This window comes from Silurus meridionalis, chromosome 6, assembly GCF_014805685.1.
Source record: "Silurus meridionalis isolate SWU-2019-XX chromosome 6, ASM1480568v1, whole genome shotgun sequence".
In the NCBI taxonomy this organism is placed as follows: Eukaryota; Metazoa; Chordata; class Actinopteri; order Siluriformes; family Siluridae; genus Silurus; species Silurus meridionalis.
Window position 1 is genome coordinate 7,022,609 of NC_060889.1, and position 22,858 is coordinate 7,045,466.

The 22,858-nt window shown below is 37.4% G+C and overlaps 1 protein-coding gene across 7 annotated transcripts in view; it reads right to left on the reverse strand.

Annotated features, from left to right (window-relative positions):
- astn1 (astrotactin 1) overlaps positions 1-22,858 on the reverse strand; it is a 258,717-nt gene that overhangs the window by 105,585 nt on the left and 130,274 nt on the right. For all 7 annotated transcript variants that reach the window (XM_046851383.1, XM_046851382.1, XM_046851386.1 and 4 more), the window contains 2 exons: positions 16,465-16,631; positions 5,625-5,819 (listed from right to left, as the gene is read on the reverse strand). In XM_046851383.1, the coding sequence (XP_046707339.1) occupies positions 5,625-5,819; positions 16,465-16,631 (362 nt within the window). The remainder of the gene's footprint in view (positions 1-5,624; positions 5,820-16,464; positions 16,632-22,858) is intronic.

Sequence of the window (22,858 nt, forward strand, 5' to 3'; positions counted from 1 at the left end):
CTAAATTATTACCAACCAAGAGTTATGTAATGTGTAATGTAATGTGTTTGACAGAAACGTGGATTAAATCGAACGAATATGAAGCATTAAAAGAAGCAAGTCCTCCTGGGTATAGTTACATACACCAGCACCGTCTAAATGGCAGAGGAGGTGGAGTCGCAGCTATTTACAATAATAATCTAAGCATCACACAAAAAAGTAAATACAAATGTAACACATTCGAAGTTCTTTAGACCATTATAAAATATTTTGCATCCGAAAGCAAGTCTAGTCAGTCAATTCTAATAATTATTGTAGACCCCCTGGGCCCTGCTCTGATTTTCTCGTAGGATTTGAAGATTCCATCACAAATTTTGCTTCTTCTTTAGACAGAGCATTAATTGTTGGTGACTTTTTGATAATCAGAAAGGCTCCTTAATCAGAATGTTACAGGACCCACTTATAGTGATGAACAAACTCTTGATTTAATACTAACATATGTATTCCATATAAAAAATATTTATAATTCCACAGTCTGAAGCTATTTCAGATCTTTACCATATCTCTTTTAAAATCTGCCTCAGTCATAGCATTAGTACCTCACCACGTTACCGTGTTAAGTGTTCATTTACATCAAACTACTGCAGCGAGTTTTATCAATAATCTCCTGAAGTTATTGACATTAATTAGATCTCTGTCTGACCCCACAGAGCTTGACTGGGCCACTGAATGCCTAGAATCAGCGTTCCGTTACACTCTAGATGATGTAGCTCCCCTTAAAACCAAATTGATCAGAAAGAAAAAATTATCACCTGGGTTTAATGATCATATGCGTACCTTAAAACAGACCATTCAGTAATTAGAACGTAAATGGCATGGAAGGAGAATCTCCTGAGTTATAGAAAAGCTCTTAGTGCTGCTAGATCAGCATATTCTGCTCACACCTACTTCAGTATAACATTTTTTAAATGTATCAGTCAGAATTTAGGCATAATCATAGACCAGAGTCAGTGCTGGTTAAAGTGGTAAATGACCTGTTATTGGCCTCTGATCAGGGTTTTGTCTCCTTACTTGTTTTGCTTATTCTTAGTGCATCTTTTGACACCATTGATCATACTATCCTCCTTGCTAGACTAAAAAATGTTGAAATAAGGGTAACAACTGGTAAAGTTTGTTTTTTTGCAAGGATCTGTCCTAGGCCCACTGCTTTTCTCTTCATATATGCTGCCTCTGGTTGAAATTAGATGGAAACATGACATTAGCCTCCATTTTTATGCTGATGATACACAGAATCAGAAAAAGATCAGCTTAAAAATATTGAGGAGTGTGAAAAGGACATTAGACTGTGGATGCTTGATAACTTCCTTCTGCTCAACTTGATACAGAAGTACTTTTACTAGGACCACATGCAGCTAGAAGTAAGCTTTCTGATTATGTAGCATCTCTGGATGGTGTTTCTGTCTCAGTGTGTACAGCATTCAAAGACCTTGGTTGATTATTGACACTAGTCTTTCCTTTGAGGCTCATGTGAATAATATTACCAGGATCGCCTTCTTTTACCTTAGAAATATTGCTAACATTAGAAATATGAAGTCGTTACAGGATGCAGAGAAACGCCTCTAGGTTTCGTATGTAACCCTAGTTTCCTGAACGAGACGCTGCGTTGAAACGCTCTGAAATAATGTGTGTAATCAGTCAAAAATTGGACGCTGGCCGCCACTGGTGGGGAAAAGTCATGACCAGGAAGTATAAAACGCATACAGAGAGAGCCAGCGTCAGCTTCTGTAAGGGAGAAGGAAGCGCTGCAGGGACACCGGAGGTGTGGCATAGAGATGCAGCGTCTCGTTCCCTCGGGAAACTAGGGTTACCTATGTAACCTAGAGGCATTCCCTTTCAGGAACTCGAGCTGTGTCAAAACGCTTTGGAACGAGTGTCCAATCAGGCCAAACTGATCAGTCCCTGCCTTGTGTGTGTCTGTCAAACACAACTAGAGGAGGACTGAGAGGCCAAGAGTGGCACTGCGGTCTAGGTTATAGAACCTCACAAAGGTCAGCGGTGTGGACAACCTGCAGTGTTACATATGTCTTGAAGGGGAACTCCAGAGGACCAAGATTTTGAGGCAGCCACACTCCGGGTGAAGTGAGCTCTGACCCTGAAGGGAGCAGGGAGACCAGAGGACTCATAAGATTATTTGATGGCATCAACAATCCACCTGCTCAGAATCTCCCTATTACCAGGGAGGCCTATCTTGGGAGGGCCGTAGCAGACGAGCAGCTATTCAGTCTTTCATCCTGTGGACATAGGTGGGAGGGGGCCACAAAAAGGGCCTGCAAGTCCCCTACTTTCTTAATAGAGCAGATGGCCAACAAGAACGCAGCCGTGATGGAAGGTGCCTCGGCTAGAAGCTCGAATAATGGGAGATTCTGACATGGAGGCTGCGACCCGGTGTCAGAGAGCGCTCGTCCAGCTTACTGGATGGAGGGACTTTCTGCTCATGAGTCGGCCAAGTTATGTAGCTTGGCTATGGCGCAGGTCACAACCCCGAAAAAGCTTACTGCTTATTATCTTCATTATTATTTATTTATTTATTTATGTATTTATGTATTTTATTATTATTTATTATGTTTTACTATGAGGAGTGAGAGCACCCCCCTCGAAGAGTGCTCTCCGGGAGTGGAGCAATTGCATAGAAATGCGAGCAGAATGTGTGCGGCACAATAAGCGCGACGCATTATGTCTACAGTGCCTTCCTATTAAATATAGTTCTTACTGACAGTCAGACTGTGATCTCTGTGTGAAGTACAGCATTTTGAAAGATTAAAAAAAAGAATCATTTATGCCACAGCATGGAGAAGCTTTAGATCAACAAATGTACAAATTACACAGTGGTTCATGTAGACATTATACTGTACATCAAATGAAACAGTTTTCTTTTGGAAATGTCAATAGAGGGCAGAATATTTCTGTAAGTAAGTAAAAAGGTAAGTAAAATGCCCCCCCCCCCAAAAAAACCCTCTTAAGTCTTAAATCATCAATTATTGAATCAACTTGTCCACCAAGCATCTGTAAATAAATATTGATATATAAGGTATATGTAATTGCCTTGTTCGAGGCACCCAGGCTAGGAAACTCTCATCTCCTGAATCATAGTATTATATTGCAGTTTTCATCTCTCTTGAATTCACTTATATTCCTTCAATAAATAAATAAAAAAAATCACTGAACAAAACGAGTCTGCATAACTTATTGTTCTCTTTTCAACTTAAAATAATTTTCTCACATCAGAAGTAATCTTCTACCAAATCTTCTCTTTTGATGATGCAGCTGTAATACGCAGCTTTTTTATGAGCTAAAAAATATAATTCATGCTTTTCTTTCCCCAAAATCATTGTTTCCCACCCAGCTTGCCTAACATATCCAATGCAGTCATCCTGTGCCATTGGCTTTCAAACAAAAGCAGATAGAAATAATATTGTTGGCAATAATTTCACACCAATTGTTACACTGCTTTCATGATAAGTTTGCACACCCCATGGATATTCATGCTGTACTACAGATCACATAATCTGCTCAAAGTGCATGTCTGATTAACATCCTTCAGCTGTTTCTTTCCTGCACTGACACAATCCTAATTTTGACTGAGTTCCCATTCTGAATGAATTCACAGTCAATGTGTTACACATCATACCCCTGAGTATGCACCATTAAAAGTTCTTGCTGTTAAAACAGTACAATGGAAGTGCTAGGTCACAGCCCAAACACTGTTGGTGTGGCTTTTAAGAAATGAGAAAGAAGGGGAAATCAGTTCCTCACTTTCTTTATGTGTCTAATTTTCCTTCACTTCCCTTCCACCATTTTGGACAAAGGTGAAGCAGAATTGCCCTTGTGTCTCCTGATTAAATTACCATACAGTCTGTCTGTACCAATCTGAAAGCAAAAGAAAGATGGTACTTGATGGGAATTTTCATTATCTGCCGAAACTCCTACCTTTTCAGTGCTTGCTTTTTTCTTTGATGAATACAACGTCAACTTGTATCATATACCATCCACTCAAATACTACTCAAAAGATCTAAGTCTAATAATAATAATTAATTATTTTAATCCTGGAGAAGCTTTACCCATTACAGTTTGCACTGAGAGATAAAAGATAATGTGATACTGTAGGTTTCTTAGCTCTACAAAGATGGTTACAAAAGAATACAGTCTGTATCCCTTAGTGGGATTTTTTTTTTCCATTCATCTTTTTGATGATTTATCTTCCTCACAGCAGAATAACATATTAGCTTTATTTCCTGTCCCCATCCCTTCTAAGCATGCATGCTTTGACTATTTCCTTAAGTTTTAAATAAATTGTCACAGTAGTCGGGCATTTCATCAAAGATTAATGAAGCGACCTGCAGCATCAGTAGCACTGCAGCTTGCTTTTATTCACTGCAAACTGCAGAATTCATCTGGCCCAATTAAATCAAATTACAGCAAACCTTCCCATGGTCACCTTCAATTCGTTTCTCAGCACTTCACTTAATTAGAGTTTGCGTTCGGCTGGGCATCCCAAAAGGTGCATCTGAGTGGCGTTGAGTGCAAGATGGAGTGCACAGAGGCCAGTTGTGCTTTTCATAGCCTGTCGACAACCACCGTCTCTTTGGGTGCTTTAAAATGAGATCAGAGCATTGAGATTTGCTTTTTTGATAACATTAACTTTTACTCTCAAACTTTTTTTTCCCTCCTTAGCCCACATGCCTCTTTGACCCATCCCCTCAACAAACAGGATTTCCAAGTACAATAACAAAAATGACTTTTTAGCATCGAAATATAATTCAAAGGATGTACAATATTGTACATAAACAAACGAAACAACATACAGGATGCCATTTAAACTAAGATCCTACATATATTTAGGATTAGAAGGTACTAGATTGGCATATAGTACTACGACTTATAGGATTTAAAAGCAGGTTTCTTGCCAGACAACTCATCATTAGAGAGTGGCATGCAGAATCTGAACAACATCTGAATCTAGTTGACTGCATTTCTAAATAAAATACTAAATAAAGCAATAAAAAAACATGAAACAAAGTTTAAAACAAGATGTGTACTGTAACACTAATGGCGTATTTTTTTTTTTTTTTACCAGTCCTAATAGGTGTATCATTATGTGAGTTCTCAGAAAAGGCTCCTAACCGTGAAACAGTGGGGCGGCTGCTGGGAGCCAATTATTCTGGTGTCGAATGTTTCTCGATGTAAGAAGTGGAAGCTCTGCAGCACCAAAAAAAACCCAAACATTTAAATATGCAGTCATATATCTGTTTGGACATGTCTCAAGCCTTGTAATTATGCATAGGTACATGCTGGAAAATTGTCAACTATTACTCCATATACAACTATTATTCAGGCTGATAGAGTAAATTTTAATAAAACCAATTTCATTAAATGTAATCAAATGCTAATATGAACAGTGTTGTCAGGTCATTTTAACTGAATATGACACCTTTTCAATACAATACAAATGTAGACAATTAGCCATTCCAAATCACAGGTACAGCTAAAAACGTTTACAGAAACAATGTCCAGACATAACAAGTGAGTGAAGAGACAGAGAAAGATTCTGTGACAAAAACAAATATGTCATTGCATCACTTCCTACCTGAAGGTAGCCTTAAGGATCTGGCCTGTGGTGATCTCCTTGGTGCGGTTGTCATAGCCATAGAAGACGTCTCCAAATGTGGTTTGATTAGCTGGGATGCCTGCAGTCTCGCCACAGTCCACTCCCTCAGTGCAGGATTCAGACAGGGGAAGACATGTGCGACCATCCGCCCCACGCTTATAATCCTCGATGCAGCTACAGAGGTGGCATTGGAATTCATATTTTATTTTAGACTCTGTATTGCAAGTCAATGTCAGAAAGTAGAGAAACACAACAGCAAAATCATTGACAAAGAAAAAAATGTACACCAAGCATTAAGAAGCTAATAAATTAATTGTTTCTAGCATTAACAAAAATATTTATCTGAAGATTTTAAATTGTAGGGGTGGAAGGTAAGGATGTAAATGTAATTCATTACTGTACTTAAGTAGATTTTTCACAAATTTGTACTAAACTGAAGTATTTCCATTTGGGGAGACTTTAACTTCACTACATTTCAAAGTCAAATATCAACAAAATTTTGCAAAATAAGTTGTTCCTCCTATTTATGAGGGGATAAAATCATAACTGGTTAAGCCACCAATCAGGGTAGAGCTTGAGGTTTGGCTTGTTTTTACTGGCATCTGCTTAGCATGAACATACAGTTCAGTGTCAGATCAACAGGAGGCAAAACATTTTGAGAGTAATAAATGATGGAAAAAACTCCTGACTCCCTGACAACCATTGCCTTATATGTGTCATTTTTAAAGTAGTTGAAAAAAGGTTTTGGGCTCATGCTAGTTTTCATATATATCAATCAGTGTGACTTATTATTATCATTCTATACATAGATTTTTTACGGTCAGAGTAAAATTTGAGTCTTTTCCACAATAAACTGAGTTGATTAATCAACAGTCTTATGACAAAAAATGATAACAGGAACATTATAGCCATAATAAATCATAGTACTTTGGATACTTACTCTAAGTACATTTGAAGGCAAATACTTTTGTACTATTACTTAAGTAAAAGTTCAAAGGAAGCACTTTTACTTTTATTGGAGTAATATTTTACCATGTGCATCTCTACTTTAACTCCACTACATGGTTCGTGTACTTCATCCACTACTGTTAAATTAAGAATTTAAAGGTTTAAAGTTTCTAACAAAATGGATCTGACTCTCTTCAGAGCGCATTGCCAGGTTAAAAGGAACAGGGAGTCCATGACTGACAAACATAATATAAAAATGTAACCTGTGAGAATGCACCATGTTTATATGACAAAACAAAACAAAAATCTACATTAATCAGGTGGTTCATGGCCTTGTCCAAAAAAAAAAAAAGAAGGTCATGGCTTGGCCCAGAGGTGAGCTCAGAACACACAGCTTTAGTAAACATGGAAGCACGGTAGCATGAAGGTCCCTGCAGTTTATTCGTATTTGCAATGTGTTCGCTCCATTATGATTATAGCTAGATTGTGAAAAAACCTCTCTGTTTAAGTGCTGTACAGTGCTCATGGAGTGTAGAAAATGTCTATAGCTTGTGTTAAAAGCAAAATCAACTTGCAATAAAAAAGTAGTCTTAAGTATGTACAGTATATCATGCCGTGACATTTTGATACTGTCAAAGCCTTGGATGGTAAAAATATATAGTGTTCCTGAACAAAACTGTTATATTATTTACTGTTTAACTTTTTTAATGTTTAAATATTTACTGTTTAACTTTTAAGAGCATGGATTTCACATTTTCACATTCATTTAGTAGCATAATATTTGTATGTATTTATATATATATATATATATATATATATATATATATATATATATATATATATATATATATATATATATATATATATATAGTATGTACAGTATATTATGCGCTGACATTTTAATATTGTCAAAGCGTTGGATAATAAATATATAGTGTTCTTAAGCAAAACTGGTATATTATTTACTGTTTAACTTTTAAGAGCATGGATTTCACAATTTTTACATGCATTTAGTAGCATAATATTTCACAAAAGAGTGCTAAAAAAAAGCAAATAGAATACTCATTGCAAATGTATTATTATTCGGCAGCTTGGAAAATAGTATTTGATACACCAACTGAACCAATGAACTAGAAGTAGGCTGAAAAGTGTAAAAAAATAGGAATTGATTAATCAAGTGTTCTTTCCCAAGCTGCCAAATAAGTGTGGAAGCCAGACAAATTGACAAATTTTCCATGATTAATGTGATAATTAGGCTACATCTGCAGCAATGCTAGACTACACATTGCTTTCTACAGTTGAGAACACCAAGTGTTTGGACAAGCCAATACTTTATTTTTTATACCGCACTTTAGACAGTTTTTACACTTTTACTGCATTCATGTAATTTTATATATATATATATATATATATATATATATATATATATATATATATATATATATATATATATATATATAAACAGAGACATTCCTAATACTTCAGATTTTACCCAGAAGCTCGCTGCCGCTCCTCGTGGTTCAAACTCGCATGTGAGCGTGGCTGCGCCAAGCCCCCACCCGAGAGCCCGGTGGAATTCCCGGCTCGAGTGGGGGGATTCCTATGGAGCGTCGGAGAGTATGGGGAGATGTATTCATTACAATTCCCCACAGAACGAGCCAAGATCGCGTTCTGCATCTCCCTCCTGTCTGGAAATGCGCTCTCTAAAGCCAGCAAGCTCTGGAGCATGAAAGGAGGCAATTTTGTTTCTTACGACGAATTCATCAGGCAACTCCTGGGGATGTTCGGGATGACGATGATGAGCAGATCTCCATGTCTGCACCGTTGGTTCCTCAAAGCGCGCGGCTCCGTTCCATGGTTCCCGCCAGCGCGCGGCTACGTTCCGGGGTTCCTTCGAGTGCGCTGGTTCATTCCGGGGTTCCCACGAGCGAGCGGATCCGTCCCGGGGTTCCCACAAGCATGCGTATCCGTCCTGGGGTTCCCACAAGCGTGCAGCTCCTTTCCGGGGTTTCTACAAGTGTGCCGCTCTGTTCCGGGGATCCCGCGGGCATGCCGCTCCGTCTCAGAGCGCGCCACGCCATCTCAGTCGTCGTACCGCTGCCTGGCCGCGAAGAGGTCATCGTATCGCCGCCTGGCCGTGAAGAGGTCGTCGTACCACCGCCTCCCGCGAAGAGGTCGTCGTACCGCTGCCTGGCCGCGAAGAGGTCGTCGTACCGCCACCTGGCCGCGAGAGGGATGTTGAACTGCCGCCTGGCCAGGAGAGGGACACCGAACCGCCGTCTGGCCACGAGAGGGACATTGAACCGCCGCCTGGCCGCTAAGGGGACGTCGAACCACCGCCTGGCCACCGGACTGCCGCCTCCAAGTTTCCCGCAAGGTGGTTTTGGGGCGTCAGGTGCCACCCCTGGAGGGGTGGGGGGTAATGTCAGGAATCCACCTGCCACGACCCCCTCAGCAGCTGTCATGCTGCCTTGCTCTGCCACTTCCGGCATTAACGAGAGACAGGTGTCTCTCGTTACTGATTCATCTATATAACCTCTCATTCACAAGCTCACTAGTGTCAGCCCTACTAGATGACTACGTACACCGACCTTGCTCGAGGCTGCCAGCATTCCCGCTGGTTCTAGGAATTACTCACGTTCCGAGGATACCTCACGTTTCCGTGTGGATTATCTACCTGTCGGTTCCAACCGGCTTTCCGGACTCAACCCGCGTTACGGCTCATATACTCTCAATTAACATGATAGAGCTACTTCCACTTCCGAATCATGGTCCGTATCCTGACAGAAGGTAAGCTATTTTATTTGGCCAATCTCAATTAATTTTGTAGGTCAAAGGAGCGTTAAGGCGTATGTGTCAAGGCGAGATGCCACTAAATAGACCTTTGTGCTTGAGTCTTGCTTCACTTTTCAGAAAGTATAACAACAGTGAACACTCCCACCAAAGAGAATAAGCCAAAAGGCAGGTCACATCCCACCTTGCCCAGCATCATATGAAGCCACTATTGTGGACAAGGACCCTAATTCTATGTTTATCGTGTATATGGGCACAAAGTTGCGTGTAGACCTGAAAGAGTCATTGTGCATTCATGCCAGGAAAATTGTGGTAATGAAGGCTGAGGGTGGCAGCGGCTAACAAATAAGGCCGATATCTGTCAGGATTTACTGCAAAAACCTGATAGAGGTCGACCAATATGGGTTTTTGTCTGGGCCAATGGTAGGGCAGACAATGGCTGATATTTGATTCGATTTTCTTTTTTTCCTCCTTTCAAGCCATAATATCTAATTCTTAATTAATAAGATGTGATACAGAAATTTGCTTACATTCATTATTATTCAATAAAAAATCGCTTTAACGTTAGCCTTTGCCACAGCTTTTGGGACTCACAGCTGAAAATGCCCTACCTAATTTTAAATGTTCCTGACAAAAATGTGCTACATAGACAATTTAGATATCTTTGGAAAGAGGACACTTTGAGCTATGCAATCATTCAAAGTTGATATTGCTCAAAAAGATATTACGTTATAGATGTTGACATATCATGAATATACATTTCCTGCATTGAACATAATTTTTATTTAATATATATATATATATATATATATATATATATATATATATATATATATATATACATGCCTCAATAGTTTAAATTTCAAATCCCTGAAGATTGTCATGACAAATGAGATGCCTTCAAACATTTATCTGAGACTATGTCTGATCCTTTTCTCCCTTCCCCTGTTTGAGAGCCTGCTAAACTCAGGTGGCTACTCATACTCTGTTTATACAGTCTGCATATAAATTAATGGCTGACCATTAAAGGCTATTGTTATACATGTTTGGCAACTGATATTGATTTGCCAGGTAGCCAGACAAGCTATTGTTCTACAGTCATGGCGATTCATATTGATGTACAGCCATTCTAATCTCAACAATTTACACACACACACACACACACACACACACACACACACACACACACATGGAAACACTTACTTTTCAATTATTTCTCTCACAAATTCAAACAGCCAATAAAACATATAACATCATATAAATCTATAAAGGGAGATATATTGTAACCTACAGATGTAAAATAGATTTAAAAATATTTTCCATCCCCATGCAGATCTCCAAGTCTCTGTTGTTACCAAGAATATTTACCTTATACCTGATTTGTGCAAATCTCCGATGAAACAATTTATTTGTCTGTTCCTTTTTTCCTTAGTTTTCTTTTTTTTGTAAACAAAGTCCAGTTAGCACAGCTGGAAACCGCTGTTTGTGCAGAGCTGCATCTACTTCCTTGTTCATCACTCCATGTGCTACACTGTCTGACCACTAAGAGTTTCTAAAGAGTAATAAAACTTAGAACTCGCCTCCTATATATATTGTTAAAATCCTGCACTAATTGGCTAAATTTTCAATCAATCATTTGCAGAGCAGAATGTCACAACACCTGCCTATAGAGTGACTACTGAAGCCTGAGATTCCACCTCTTTTACTGTGTTTTTAAATTTTTTTAGTGGGTGGTCTCATTTTTTTTGTTACACTATATTTTACCATATATTTATTTGTTTTGTTTTTTTTACCACCAAGATGCTGTTTTTAATTTAAAGTTATTCTGAAACATATACAAACAATACACCAATTGAAATACTGTGACATAAACAAAAAAATAACCATCTAAATTACAACACTTTTGCTTGGTTGGAGCAAAAATGCTTTACAGCTTGTTGTTCAGTGGACCCTTATCTTTCCTAATAAACCGGGATTTGCAGCAGTGGATGCGTTTGTGACTCATTATTACAATAATAATGAAAGTAGTGCATTTTTTAAGCATGTTGTTGGTGTGTACTACTTCAGCAAATACATTCATTATACGTTTTCCTTTGAAAAAAATAGTGATCTAAAATGCTGCTTGAGTCTTAGATGTTTAGAATGATGTATAGTTAGTCATGGTTACTTTTCTCCCTTTTTATATCGGTCGTGCCGGTGCGCCGCTAAAGGCTAAGAGGTTAATTATTGAACAACAAAAGCCTCTCTAATCAGTGCCCTGGTTACCAGGCTTTTGTACCCGTGCCTACCTGTAGGCTAAACTACAACTTTTTAAAGGTTCACTAACAATACAGTTCCAAAAAGTTTTTTCCTGCAGCGTCGCTGGTCGACCTCTTGTTACTGACCATTATACTAAAGCTACTACGAGGTGGACATGACATTTTACCACTGTTAAGGGGGCTGCTCACACAGGAGGAGGAAAAGATAAATGACAAGGATTGTGGTGATGCTAACTCTGACACACTTGATTTAGACATAAAGGAGAGAAAGAAAACGTCTTTGTCAGGCTCACAATCTAGACCCTCGAAATGAATGACTTGTCCTCCCAAGCTGAGCATTAACTGCACAAAGCAACTTCATATTTGGGCTTTGTTTAGCCGACAGCCCAAGATGCCAAGGTAACAGAGAGAGACCTCTAATAACAGGGAAAGGCTGCTACCTGCTCAACCCATCACATAGGCAATTCCTGCACTCCATGCCTGCCTGCATAAAAATGATGATATTGGTCTAACCTCTTGAAGAGTAAGCTACATACAAAAGAATATTCCAAGTTAGAGATTCAGGGAATATGGATGAATCCCTAGCAATCGAGTCTTCAGTGGCTTTTCATCTCGAGCCAAACTGCAATTCCGTTCCTCTAGGCTCACTGAATGTGAAGACTGTCATAATACCAAGCCGAGATTTTGGAGGAGATCAAACAACAGCTTGACATAGTAATGCAAAAACTCAGTGCTATGGGAGAAAATTTGTGTGGTGAATGACTTAATTCTGACCTCCTCCTCTGATGCAGCTCAGGACTGTGGCAGTGTAATGGGCTAGGCTGTGACAAAAGAGTGTTATGGATAAACATGTCATGCTTGGGTGAAGCTCAGAAAGCAGAAGTTATGGACACAGTGTAAAAATGTGATTCTAATAAAGGTCTGTTTGGGCCACCCATTGAGTAATTAAAGGAAACCAAAACTCACAAGGAAGCAAGACGATGAGACATTTAATCATTCTTTACCATGCAAGCAAGCACCATGACCACCCTCTAAGCCAGCTTGGCAGGGTTTTACAGAAGAGGTGGCAGTAAAAAACAAGGCCAATGGGGTTGAAGTCAAAAGCCTGCTCACAGCAGCCAGAGAGCCGGAAAACAGTGGATGGCTCACGACCATTTGGTAAACATTGGGGGGGCAGCACACACAATTATATTCTGTCTGTCCACCTGCAAAGGAAAGAAATGTAGCCCCTTGTTCTGAAATGTGTAGGGACTCCCTATGTAATATCAACTCAAGTTCAGAGTTATGTTCTACAGTCTCACCAAGCAGTCACTACTTGTCTTTTGGGTACTGATATGCATGCACAGTTCATTTGTGCATTGCTTATAACTATTGTTTTATGGGGATACAGACTTTCTGTGGCTAATGGAGCATAGGCTCATGCATTGAAGCCTGAAATGTACACTTTTTTAAAAATAATATGTAATCAGAGTAGTGCTAAAGTCGAAAAACCAGCAAGGCCTTAAAACTGCCATCAATTTATAATTCCAAAGAAAAGAACAAATTCCTTTACCGAGTTTGTTTCTTTACATGTTAAACTAACACCTAGAAAATTAATTTAAAATGCTGACACAAAGAATGCTGATTGATTTGCCAAAACATTTGGTGCCTGTCTGGGTCCTTAATATGTAATTTGAGAGAACAGCAAATTTCAGGAATCATGATCAGCTGTTTGTGTCTTGGGCCAGTCCTCATATAGTGAAGCCAATATTTTGCCAGTGGCTGTCACACTGGAATGGAGAAGCCATATTTGCAGCATATAAATGTGCAGGATCTCAACCAACGGCTGGTAAGAAGCCCAGTCCAAAAACTACATAATGGACTCTACTCAAAAGAGTTTCGGTTCAAGGTTGGGCTGCGCCACACACATGTGAGGTTTTAAAGCTCTGCCGCGTCTGAGCCATTCTTAGTGCATGCTGGGTGCCAGAAACCAATTGGACCCCATATAATGTTTTTAAATGTGCAATTTTGCCATTTGCTCCCCATTAGCTACATTTTACTCAACTCTGAATACAGCCTTAAAAATGTTCCTGTGTGTTGTAAGATGCCACCAACATGCAGCTTTAAATGCAGATTAGGTCAAATGCAGCAGAGACAGAATTTCACCCAGCTGACCTTTAAGACATTTTGATAAAAAGGTTGTAATATACTCATTGATCCTACCAATTGTATTAAGGAAAGTGTTTAATGATTGAAAATGTTTAATATGTAAGCAACACAAACTAAACACCCACTCTAAAAAGAAAACCTGTATACCTCCTCTTTCATGATGAAAGCAGAATAGTGCAGAAAACCATGCAGATACAGGTCAAGGTAAAGTTGGAAATGCCTTGATACAAGAAGCAAAAGGAAAATGGCCAGATTATTCAAGCTATCAAAAAAAATATTTAATAACTCAAATAATCACCCAATGTAACTTGAAAAGCATTTTGCATGCACAAAACATCTAATCAAGAAAAAAGTAGAACCTTATGTCACCTTCTGCTGACGTCACCCCTTCACTTTAAGACTTGTCATGTTGTGCATTTTAAGATGCTTTTTTGCACACCATGGTTGTAAAGAATGCTTATTTGAGTTTGTATACACTTCTAGTCAGGCCATGGCAGTCTCTTCTGATTCATCAACAAGATCTTTGAGCCTGAAACTCTCATAATACAGCATGGTCTTTTGCACCCTACTGTGTAATCCCTAAAGACTGCTGAGTGGGAAATTCCCAGGAGATCAGCAGTTTCTGAAATCAAACCAGCCCATCTGGCACCAAAAACCATGCCAACCTACAGAAATCACAGTTCCCCCTCTTCTGGTATAAAACTCTTGACCTTTACCTGCGTGATTTTACTTATTGTGCTGTTTCCACAGCTACCGAAGGGGTACAATTTACCCCCTTACGATGCAGTACAATCCAATTTTGATTTAATTTAACAGCATACAATTCAATGCAATACGAAGCAATTGCAAAAAATTAGGCTATGCAATTCAGTATGGTACAGATATTTCACATTTATTTTTTTCTTTCAGACAAATTATTATAAATTTACTTATGTGCCTTCTGACTTCTAACGCATGGCCCTTTCACAAACAGGCCTTTAAGTGCAAAATAAAGAAAAAATATGGAATAAAATCAGACGTTCTTTTTCCTGTTCTGTCTCCAGGAAGTTGCAGCTCTACCTCTGCCATGTTAATCTATATTCTAGGTGACTCTCAGGACACGCCCCGGTCTCTGTAGTGCGAGACATCATATTTATGTGGCACCAATGGTGCTAAAAAAACATGCTTGAGAAACAGTTTAGCTGGGAGAAACTAATCCACATATAAAATATTGGTCATGACTTATTGGTATTTTTCTAATAATTATATATAAATAACGTTTTTTTGTTTTTTTTTAACCGATGTAAATAAGTTAAAAACAGTGCATCATACAAATGCCAACTTGTATCCTTTGCACACTTTGATGCATCACATTGCTAACTTTTTTTTTCGTTGCATCGAAGCGAATCAGCTTATCTTGTAACTTCTGTTCTGCTGTACATTTGTAAAAATTATTAGCATATCAAACTCCTGCTCTGTTTTTTTAACACTGCATTGATAGTTGCTTCATTATTACCTTTGAAACAGTGAGTTAATTGCAGAGTTATTACAGAACAAAAGCCACCTACAGATGATCAGAAGCACAACTGCTTAGCTCTGGCACAGCTATTGTTTCTCTATGGAGGCAACAGTATTGCTTTGCCTGCAGGTAAAGCTGCTCTGGACATCACACACAGCTTGAAATTGATTCATAAACGCTGCACGCAATGTACGCTCAAATACAACTTTGACCACATTCGCGATAAGCTTTTCAGCCTAACCACTAGCAGAAGCCCTTAATGTGATGTACCAAAGACAGACTCACTAGTTACAGTGGAGGAGCAGCTAACGAACTGGCAAATATTCCAACAACAGCTTGACAGTTTGTCTCAATCACCCATTTTCTTGCCTTCTGCATCTCTACGGTCTTTTCTGAAGGAAAACCAAAGCCAGAAGTTTTATTTCCTTTGAGATTTCGATATATGCGGGATTTAGAGACATGCACAGCGGGCAAGCTCTTATCATTTATACAGTGCGCCTACCTTTGTAGTGAGGGAAGTGCAAAACATTGATCATCTGCAGGCACCCTTATGGTTTTCAAAAGCACATGCTATGCATGCCTCTTTCCAAATACCTCACCGTCAGAACAATTCAAAGTATTGAATGCAGATTTGAGATGAAACCAAAAGGTATTAATTAAATAATCAGCTGTATGATTAATAATCCATTCCAGGCACACTTCACCTCCTAGTAAGGAATTCATACCCAGGAACCGAAGCTTAGCTTTTTTTTATTATGAGATAAAGGTTTGAGTAACGGCTCAGCCATGCTCGGTATTCTATTGTGTAAAAAATCTCTGGTGGATGTCATAAGCTCACAGAAATGCAAAGCTGTAGATACGGTGCAAAGTCTGGCAGCATTTTTTTAATAATAAAACTTTTATTATATAAAAGGGTAGATTAAACCTGCAATGGTTATGTACAGTGAATCTTCAAATGCTTCTATATCAGCCATATGAAAGAAGAAACAACAGGGGAAGAGTCCTAACGGTACTGCCATAAATAGTTTACCTATAGTAGTTTGTCTTTTCCTTAACCGGAAAACAAACAATACAGCAACAAAATACATGTCTATAATAAAGTATACAGATGCTTAGCTTTGTATGTAGGAGTGTACGTGCATCTGTGTGTATGTGTGAGTGAGTGTATACACACCCGCAGAACATCTGGATATTGTAAAGGGTTGGGTCTTCCTCAAGGGGAGCTAGTTGCTGAAGACACAGCTGCTCACAGCCACCATTAAATCCATCAGAGCAGTCGATGCCAATGTGGTGGTCATAGCAACCAGTACCATCCTTCATTGGGCTCAGACCAGGAGGACACTAATACAAACAAAGCAAAAAAGACAAAAATAATCGAACTAATTAAATAAAACCTGAACATGTGCTGTAATAATTAAAGCCAGGTGCAGAAATGTCACAACTTGTAATCAGTTATTATAAGACATGAAACAGATCCTTTCACAATTTGTATTTGTGTCAGCATTTTGTACATTATTTCCAGCCCACCCACACAGCTCTTACATAACTAGCGTTGAAATACAAGAGCATAAACAGCAGCACACACAAAGTCCCACAGGATATCACGAAACCCTCGCTCTCCAACTTCTTTGAATCGTGCTGCAATTACATGCACATACAGGTGAAAGTATACCAAGCCGAGATTACCCCACTTTTGCAACTCCACACCTGCTCTCTTTGTTTCACACCGTTCTAGGCATCTCCCAAAGCAATTTCTCTCAACACCACACAGCCAGATTCACATGACGTTTCTGTCATCTCTGGCTTCAGAGCGGATTTTGATAGGTTGACTCTGACTACATACTTTTGCTTAGAGAATAGGAGAAATGTTTCTGTATTCCTTTGAGGCATTAAGGTATAAATTTCATATTCGTTCTCTCCAGTCTCCAGAACACACTGATTTGAGCAAAGGCCCTTCAGACTTTTTTTTCCTAAACAGATGAATACCTGTAAAGCTTGTTTGTAAGTTGTAAAAAAAAAAAAAAAAAAGAAATCTGTAAAAAAAAATTTAAATAAATATTTTTAAAATGCTGTAATAATGAAGTATTATGTGTACTATATATTGCACCTTTGCAAACCCATAATAGGTTTATTGTCTGTACATGTGTATATTTGTAATGTACATTTATATTCGATTTATTTATATACATTGCTATTTGCACTTCTGGTTAGAAACTAACAGTATTTTATTTACGCTGTACTTGTACTCTGCACAATTACAATAAAGTTGAATCTAATCTAATTTTATAAAATCTAAAAATTTTAGGCTGCACATTGAAATGGAAAAAAAAAAAAAAAGTCCAACAGACTTTGATTCATGAATGTCCACCACTAAGCACATTCTTGGGGAAATGAATTATAAACAGGCAATGGATGCAGACCTAATTCTTATACAAAATTAAAACAGTGAGGCAATATCTTAATGCTCCTTGCAGAGTCAAAACTAAGTCATATTGATATGTGTTACATTTATTTCAATTGTAACATGTAATTGTCTTAGACTTCAAACACATGGTTTCAGTGATGGTGGAATAACAATGCAAATCATACCAGTTAGTCCTGAAAACCTTGTATCACTTCTTCATTTATCTTACTGGCAAATAAACCTGTACAGGTCTTAAACTGAATGATATCAGCAGTGAATCAAATCATATCAGTGCCAAACCAAATGGTATCAATGCTGAATCAGATTGTTTTAACACTGAATTAAATCATCAGTGCGTTATTGTATCAGATCATAAATTCATTAGTTGTCTCATTGCCTATTGTAACACATAGCTACTTTTGGAGGTGTATATTGCATCATCCGAAAAAGAATCATGTCCCTAATCATAATGGAATATAGTTTTATATAAATGTAAGAACTTAAATGTAAGTAGTTTTTGGGTTGCTCTCAGTAAACAAGTCTTTAGTGATGAAGGCCGCATGTGCACAGCATCAGGGTTTCTCCAGATACTGCATTTCACTGGCTCTGTGGTTATCCCCCTCTCTAATCTATATCTCCCTGAGTTATTAACCCCCACCATCCCACAAAAAAGTGGTTAATGCTCCTTTAGCAGCTGACCGTATTAAATTGAAAAGGAACATATTCCTTAAAATATGTTTAATAAAACCTAAATAAAATGCAGCAACCATAAAATCAGAAATACACTCTGGTTGCAGTAGCCTTATTTCATCTACGACTATTTCACACCTTCAGTCTATTTCAGTGTGAAAACTACAGATAGCCAAATGAAATAAAAATTATATAAAATATTTAAACAAATGCAGTGTTTAGGTGCAAGATCCAAAGGTGTTTTTAATAATTAAACTTCATAATTATTCTATAAAAAAACAGCTGCAAAAATACCTTAAGGCCTCCATTGTCTATATAATCACAGTGAGGGTCAGGATTTATTTTCATAAATAAAAATGTTTCAAAACTCCCCCCTTCGGACTCCTTATTAAATTGAACCCTAATTATATCCATCCATCCATTATACTGTATATTGGCTATTTTATCACTATTTACTAACGTGCCAAGCGAGACCTCTATAAAGGCAGTTCACTCAGGACGATGAGGACCTTAAGAGCTGTCCATGACTCAGAAGCGGCACACTGACTATGGATTCAATCAGGATGGGATTTATGAAAAAAATATGGCTTAATCCATGGGGAAAATCTTCTGCAGCCCTTTACAGGCATCCTTTTTCTAATCAGAATTCAATAACCAGCGTCCATAAATGTGTAAGGGGTTTCTAACCAAAGAAGCTATGTGCATCCCATTTTCCCACTACAAATATTCTATAACAGCCTTTTCCAGAAATGTGAAATGTAATACACCTTTGCTGAGCTGGGTCAAAAAGCGTTTATAGTGATTGGATCACAGCCTTCTGTTTGCTGCTTCCTTTTGTGACCAGAGATTTAGAAAGGTCAATGGAATCAAAGCAAGGGAGAGTATATGGGAGTAGATAATATAAAAAGTATTTTTTATAATAATAATTTTTTTATATAAACGGGTCTTTTTTATAATGCCTTTTCACAAAGATTTATGATCAAGGAAAATGTATGGAAAACGAAATGATTCAGCATGAGAAGAAGAGAGGAACTGGAACCTGCATGATTTTTTCTGGTTAGCAGGCCATTCCTATTTACAATGTGTTAGTCTTTTATCATTAGACGAATCAGCAAAACACACACAATCACACACTTTCATGCAAAATCTGTAAAATCTGCACACGTGAAGCATAATAGTCAGAGAACTTGGGTTGCAATGGCATTATGACGAGCTCTTTAGTTGCTTTCACACACCACCAAAATCTGCATAAATCAGCCATTTTATATGATTGTGGTGCTCTGTTTCTCTACAGAGAAGCTTTGTTTCTGAGTAAAACTCATTCTGCTTCAATAAAATGTTTACAAAATGCTCAGGAAAAGCACTTTGCTTATTCAATAATAGTTTTGAAAAAATTGATTATTTATATATATTAAGATCGGTCATTCTCATCAGTATTTTCTTGAGTATCACATCTGTTTGTAGCAATTTTTGATTTACTTGTCTACACACAAGGTGACAGAAAAGCACATTATTTAGCATTGTTTATGATTCAAAAGTAAAACAAAAAAAACAAACAAAAAAAAGATTTATAATCATTTTTCTTCTTTCTAATTCTAATATATTCTTTGAACAAAAAAATCTAAGGTTTCCCACTTTAATCCAAATTTCTGACTTTGCCCTGACTTTCACGGACTAAATAGCTGAATTTCCATGACCTATAAACGACATTAATCTAAACAAAATCAACATTATTAAATTAACATTAATTCAAAATACATTCTCAGTGACTGATACAATCTTTGTCATAAAATACACTTGTTTGAGCTTTGTTTAATATTCAAGTTCAACCCATTTTAATATCATTTTGCAGCATGATTTTAGAAGCCACTATGAGAGCAAACATGAATCATTTACCTCAGATTTTTACAAGAAATTCAGGGCAACAAGAATGTTGAAACTTTAAGCAATATATGCTCGTCATTGTGCATCTATGTCCTTGTTTTATCTGTATGGGTTGAATTATCAGCTGCAAAATCCCAGAAATATAGAAACCATTTCAAAAATAGAATCTATTGTCATGACTGGTTAGGACAAATAATGATTAACATAGAAAATGTACATAGTGATTGCAATTGACTTAAGTGATTGCCATTTGATGAGCGGGAAGGTAGTAAAATGTCACTGAAAAATAGCCTAAACATAACAATAGGCAAAACGTGCAAAACAACGCGATAAAAAAAATATGGATTAGAAAAATTCAATTTCTATAAATGAAAACTAAAATTCAAAGCAACAAACAAAAATCCCTGACATTCCATTATTTGGACATAAATAAATAAATAAATAAATAAATAAATAAATAAATAAATAAATACATACATACATACATACATACATACATACATACATACATACATACATAATTCCCTGACCTTCCATGATATTCCAAAAATTCCATGACCAGTGGGTACCTTTAAATCAAATCATCACTGGGGTGTATAGCCGCGCACCCATTCGATTAGATTTCCGCTACTTCATGTTATATTTAGTGTTGATTATTTTGGTATCAATTCAGAATATTGGAGAAAAGTCACAAACTATTGAAGATTTTATAAAAAAAGGGATCTGAAAAAGATAATTTTTAATATGTTGTAAACACAAACACACAAGGCAAATACTTTTACACATGACATACAATGACATTTTTGTTTGAAATCAGAAGAAGGATATGGGTCAATAGCTCTCACATGTTCACAACATTTTTGATTACCTGCAAAAGTAAAAAAAGAAAAAGAAAGCTGAAATTCAGATTAATTCTAATTCTAGATTCATCTTTTAATTTAATTCCCAAATGTCCTCAGTGTGTAGCAAAAGAATTTGGCTTCGCTTTTCCTTGATGTGGACTATAAGTGGACATCTATCTCCTCCAACTACCCAAAGCTTAAACTAGTTGTAATGAAAATGATAATGAACCCTGATCCAGCATGAAATGTTTTATCTCTTACCGCAGATATTTTATTCTAACCAGATTACTCCGAGAGCGCTTTAGCATTCTCAAGTCTTTCACAAATTCTAGTATGTATAAAAAAAGGAAACTACAGAAAAGATTCAACTTTGATGAAAAACATGTTTATATTTAGTATCATGTTATGTCTGGTTGCTCATAGAGACAACCATAACAAATTGTTCTGTATTGAAATCACATCACTTCCTTTTTTAAATGACAAGCAAACAACATTCATTGAAAAAGCAAGAACAGTAGACAGGTTTTATTCTCCATACCTCGGCATAGCAGCCAATTTCTCAGCACAAGTGTCCATATGTCTTTGTAAGCACAAGAACAGGAATTAGATTTCGGGTCACTTTAGGGGCCACGATCCAGAATTAGCACACCCTGGCATCTTGAACAGCAGAGTGAACAGCAGGACAGTGACAGAAATTGATAAATCCCTTTAAATCCACCTTTTGAGGAAAACATGGTGGTGCTCTATTAGAGCATTGTATACTAGCCTCTATCCCACAGTGCATGCACTCACAGGACCTTTCAGGAGAAAGAACAGCTTAGCGGAATGTGTTGCTGATGGATGGACTGATGGGATGACCTTCTGTCTTCACATGCCCCAGGTTTAAATCTTGCCTTAAGGCACAATTTGAGACATAGATGTGTGCTCATTAAGATCCAACCTCATGTCAGGTATAATTCTAACCTTATCATGCTGATGATGGTCTACTGAGGTTAGATAGATTTTGGACCAAACTGACCGGAGCCTGACCAAAATTCTGCTCCTGGAGATCTAATCACAAGGATGCTAAAAACTCTACTAAAATCAAGAAAAGTTCTGTAATTAGTATTAAAGCATTTATGTAAATCATTTGTTTGAATAAAGCTCATCAAGGAAATGAAAGATTTTCATGTAATTTATCGCTCAATTGCTCGTAAAAAAAAGTCAACAACAATAATGGAATTATTAAAGATGAATAGATAATAGATATTATATTCAGAAATATATTAAAAACAGATGTACACAGCGACAATGGAAAACCACTTTCGCAAGCCAAGCATCACTAATTCACTGAAAGATAACTATTAAGTAGACTTTTATGTGAATTTAGAAATTTTTATTTGAAAAAACTCAACAAACTGATGCTCAAATGAAAATGAAAATATTCTGAATTATATTTTCTACATAATTCAGAATATTTCACTGCTGTAAATGCTAAATAAATGCTATTCATTGCCATTTTAATCCACTAATAGCGTTAAAAAATAATACTCATAAAAAAATAGTAATAAAACTAAAAAAAAAAACTCATGGCTTCTCAATCTCATGAGATTTATACTACGGTATAGCTGGCATCTGTCTTTGTTAACATGGAAAATCACAGAGATTCTCTTTGACGACCCCAGGCCGTCTTGTTTAGGTGTGAACAGGGACCAATTTATTTTTCATGCAGGCAGCAGCGAGACAGCTCGCTCTGCTATACCAATCGT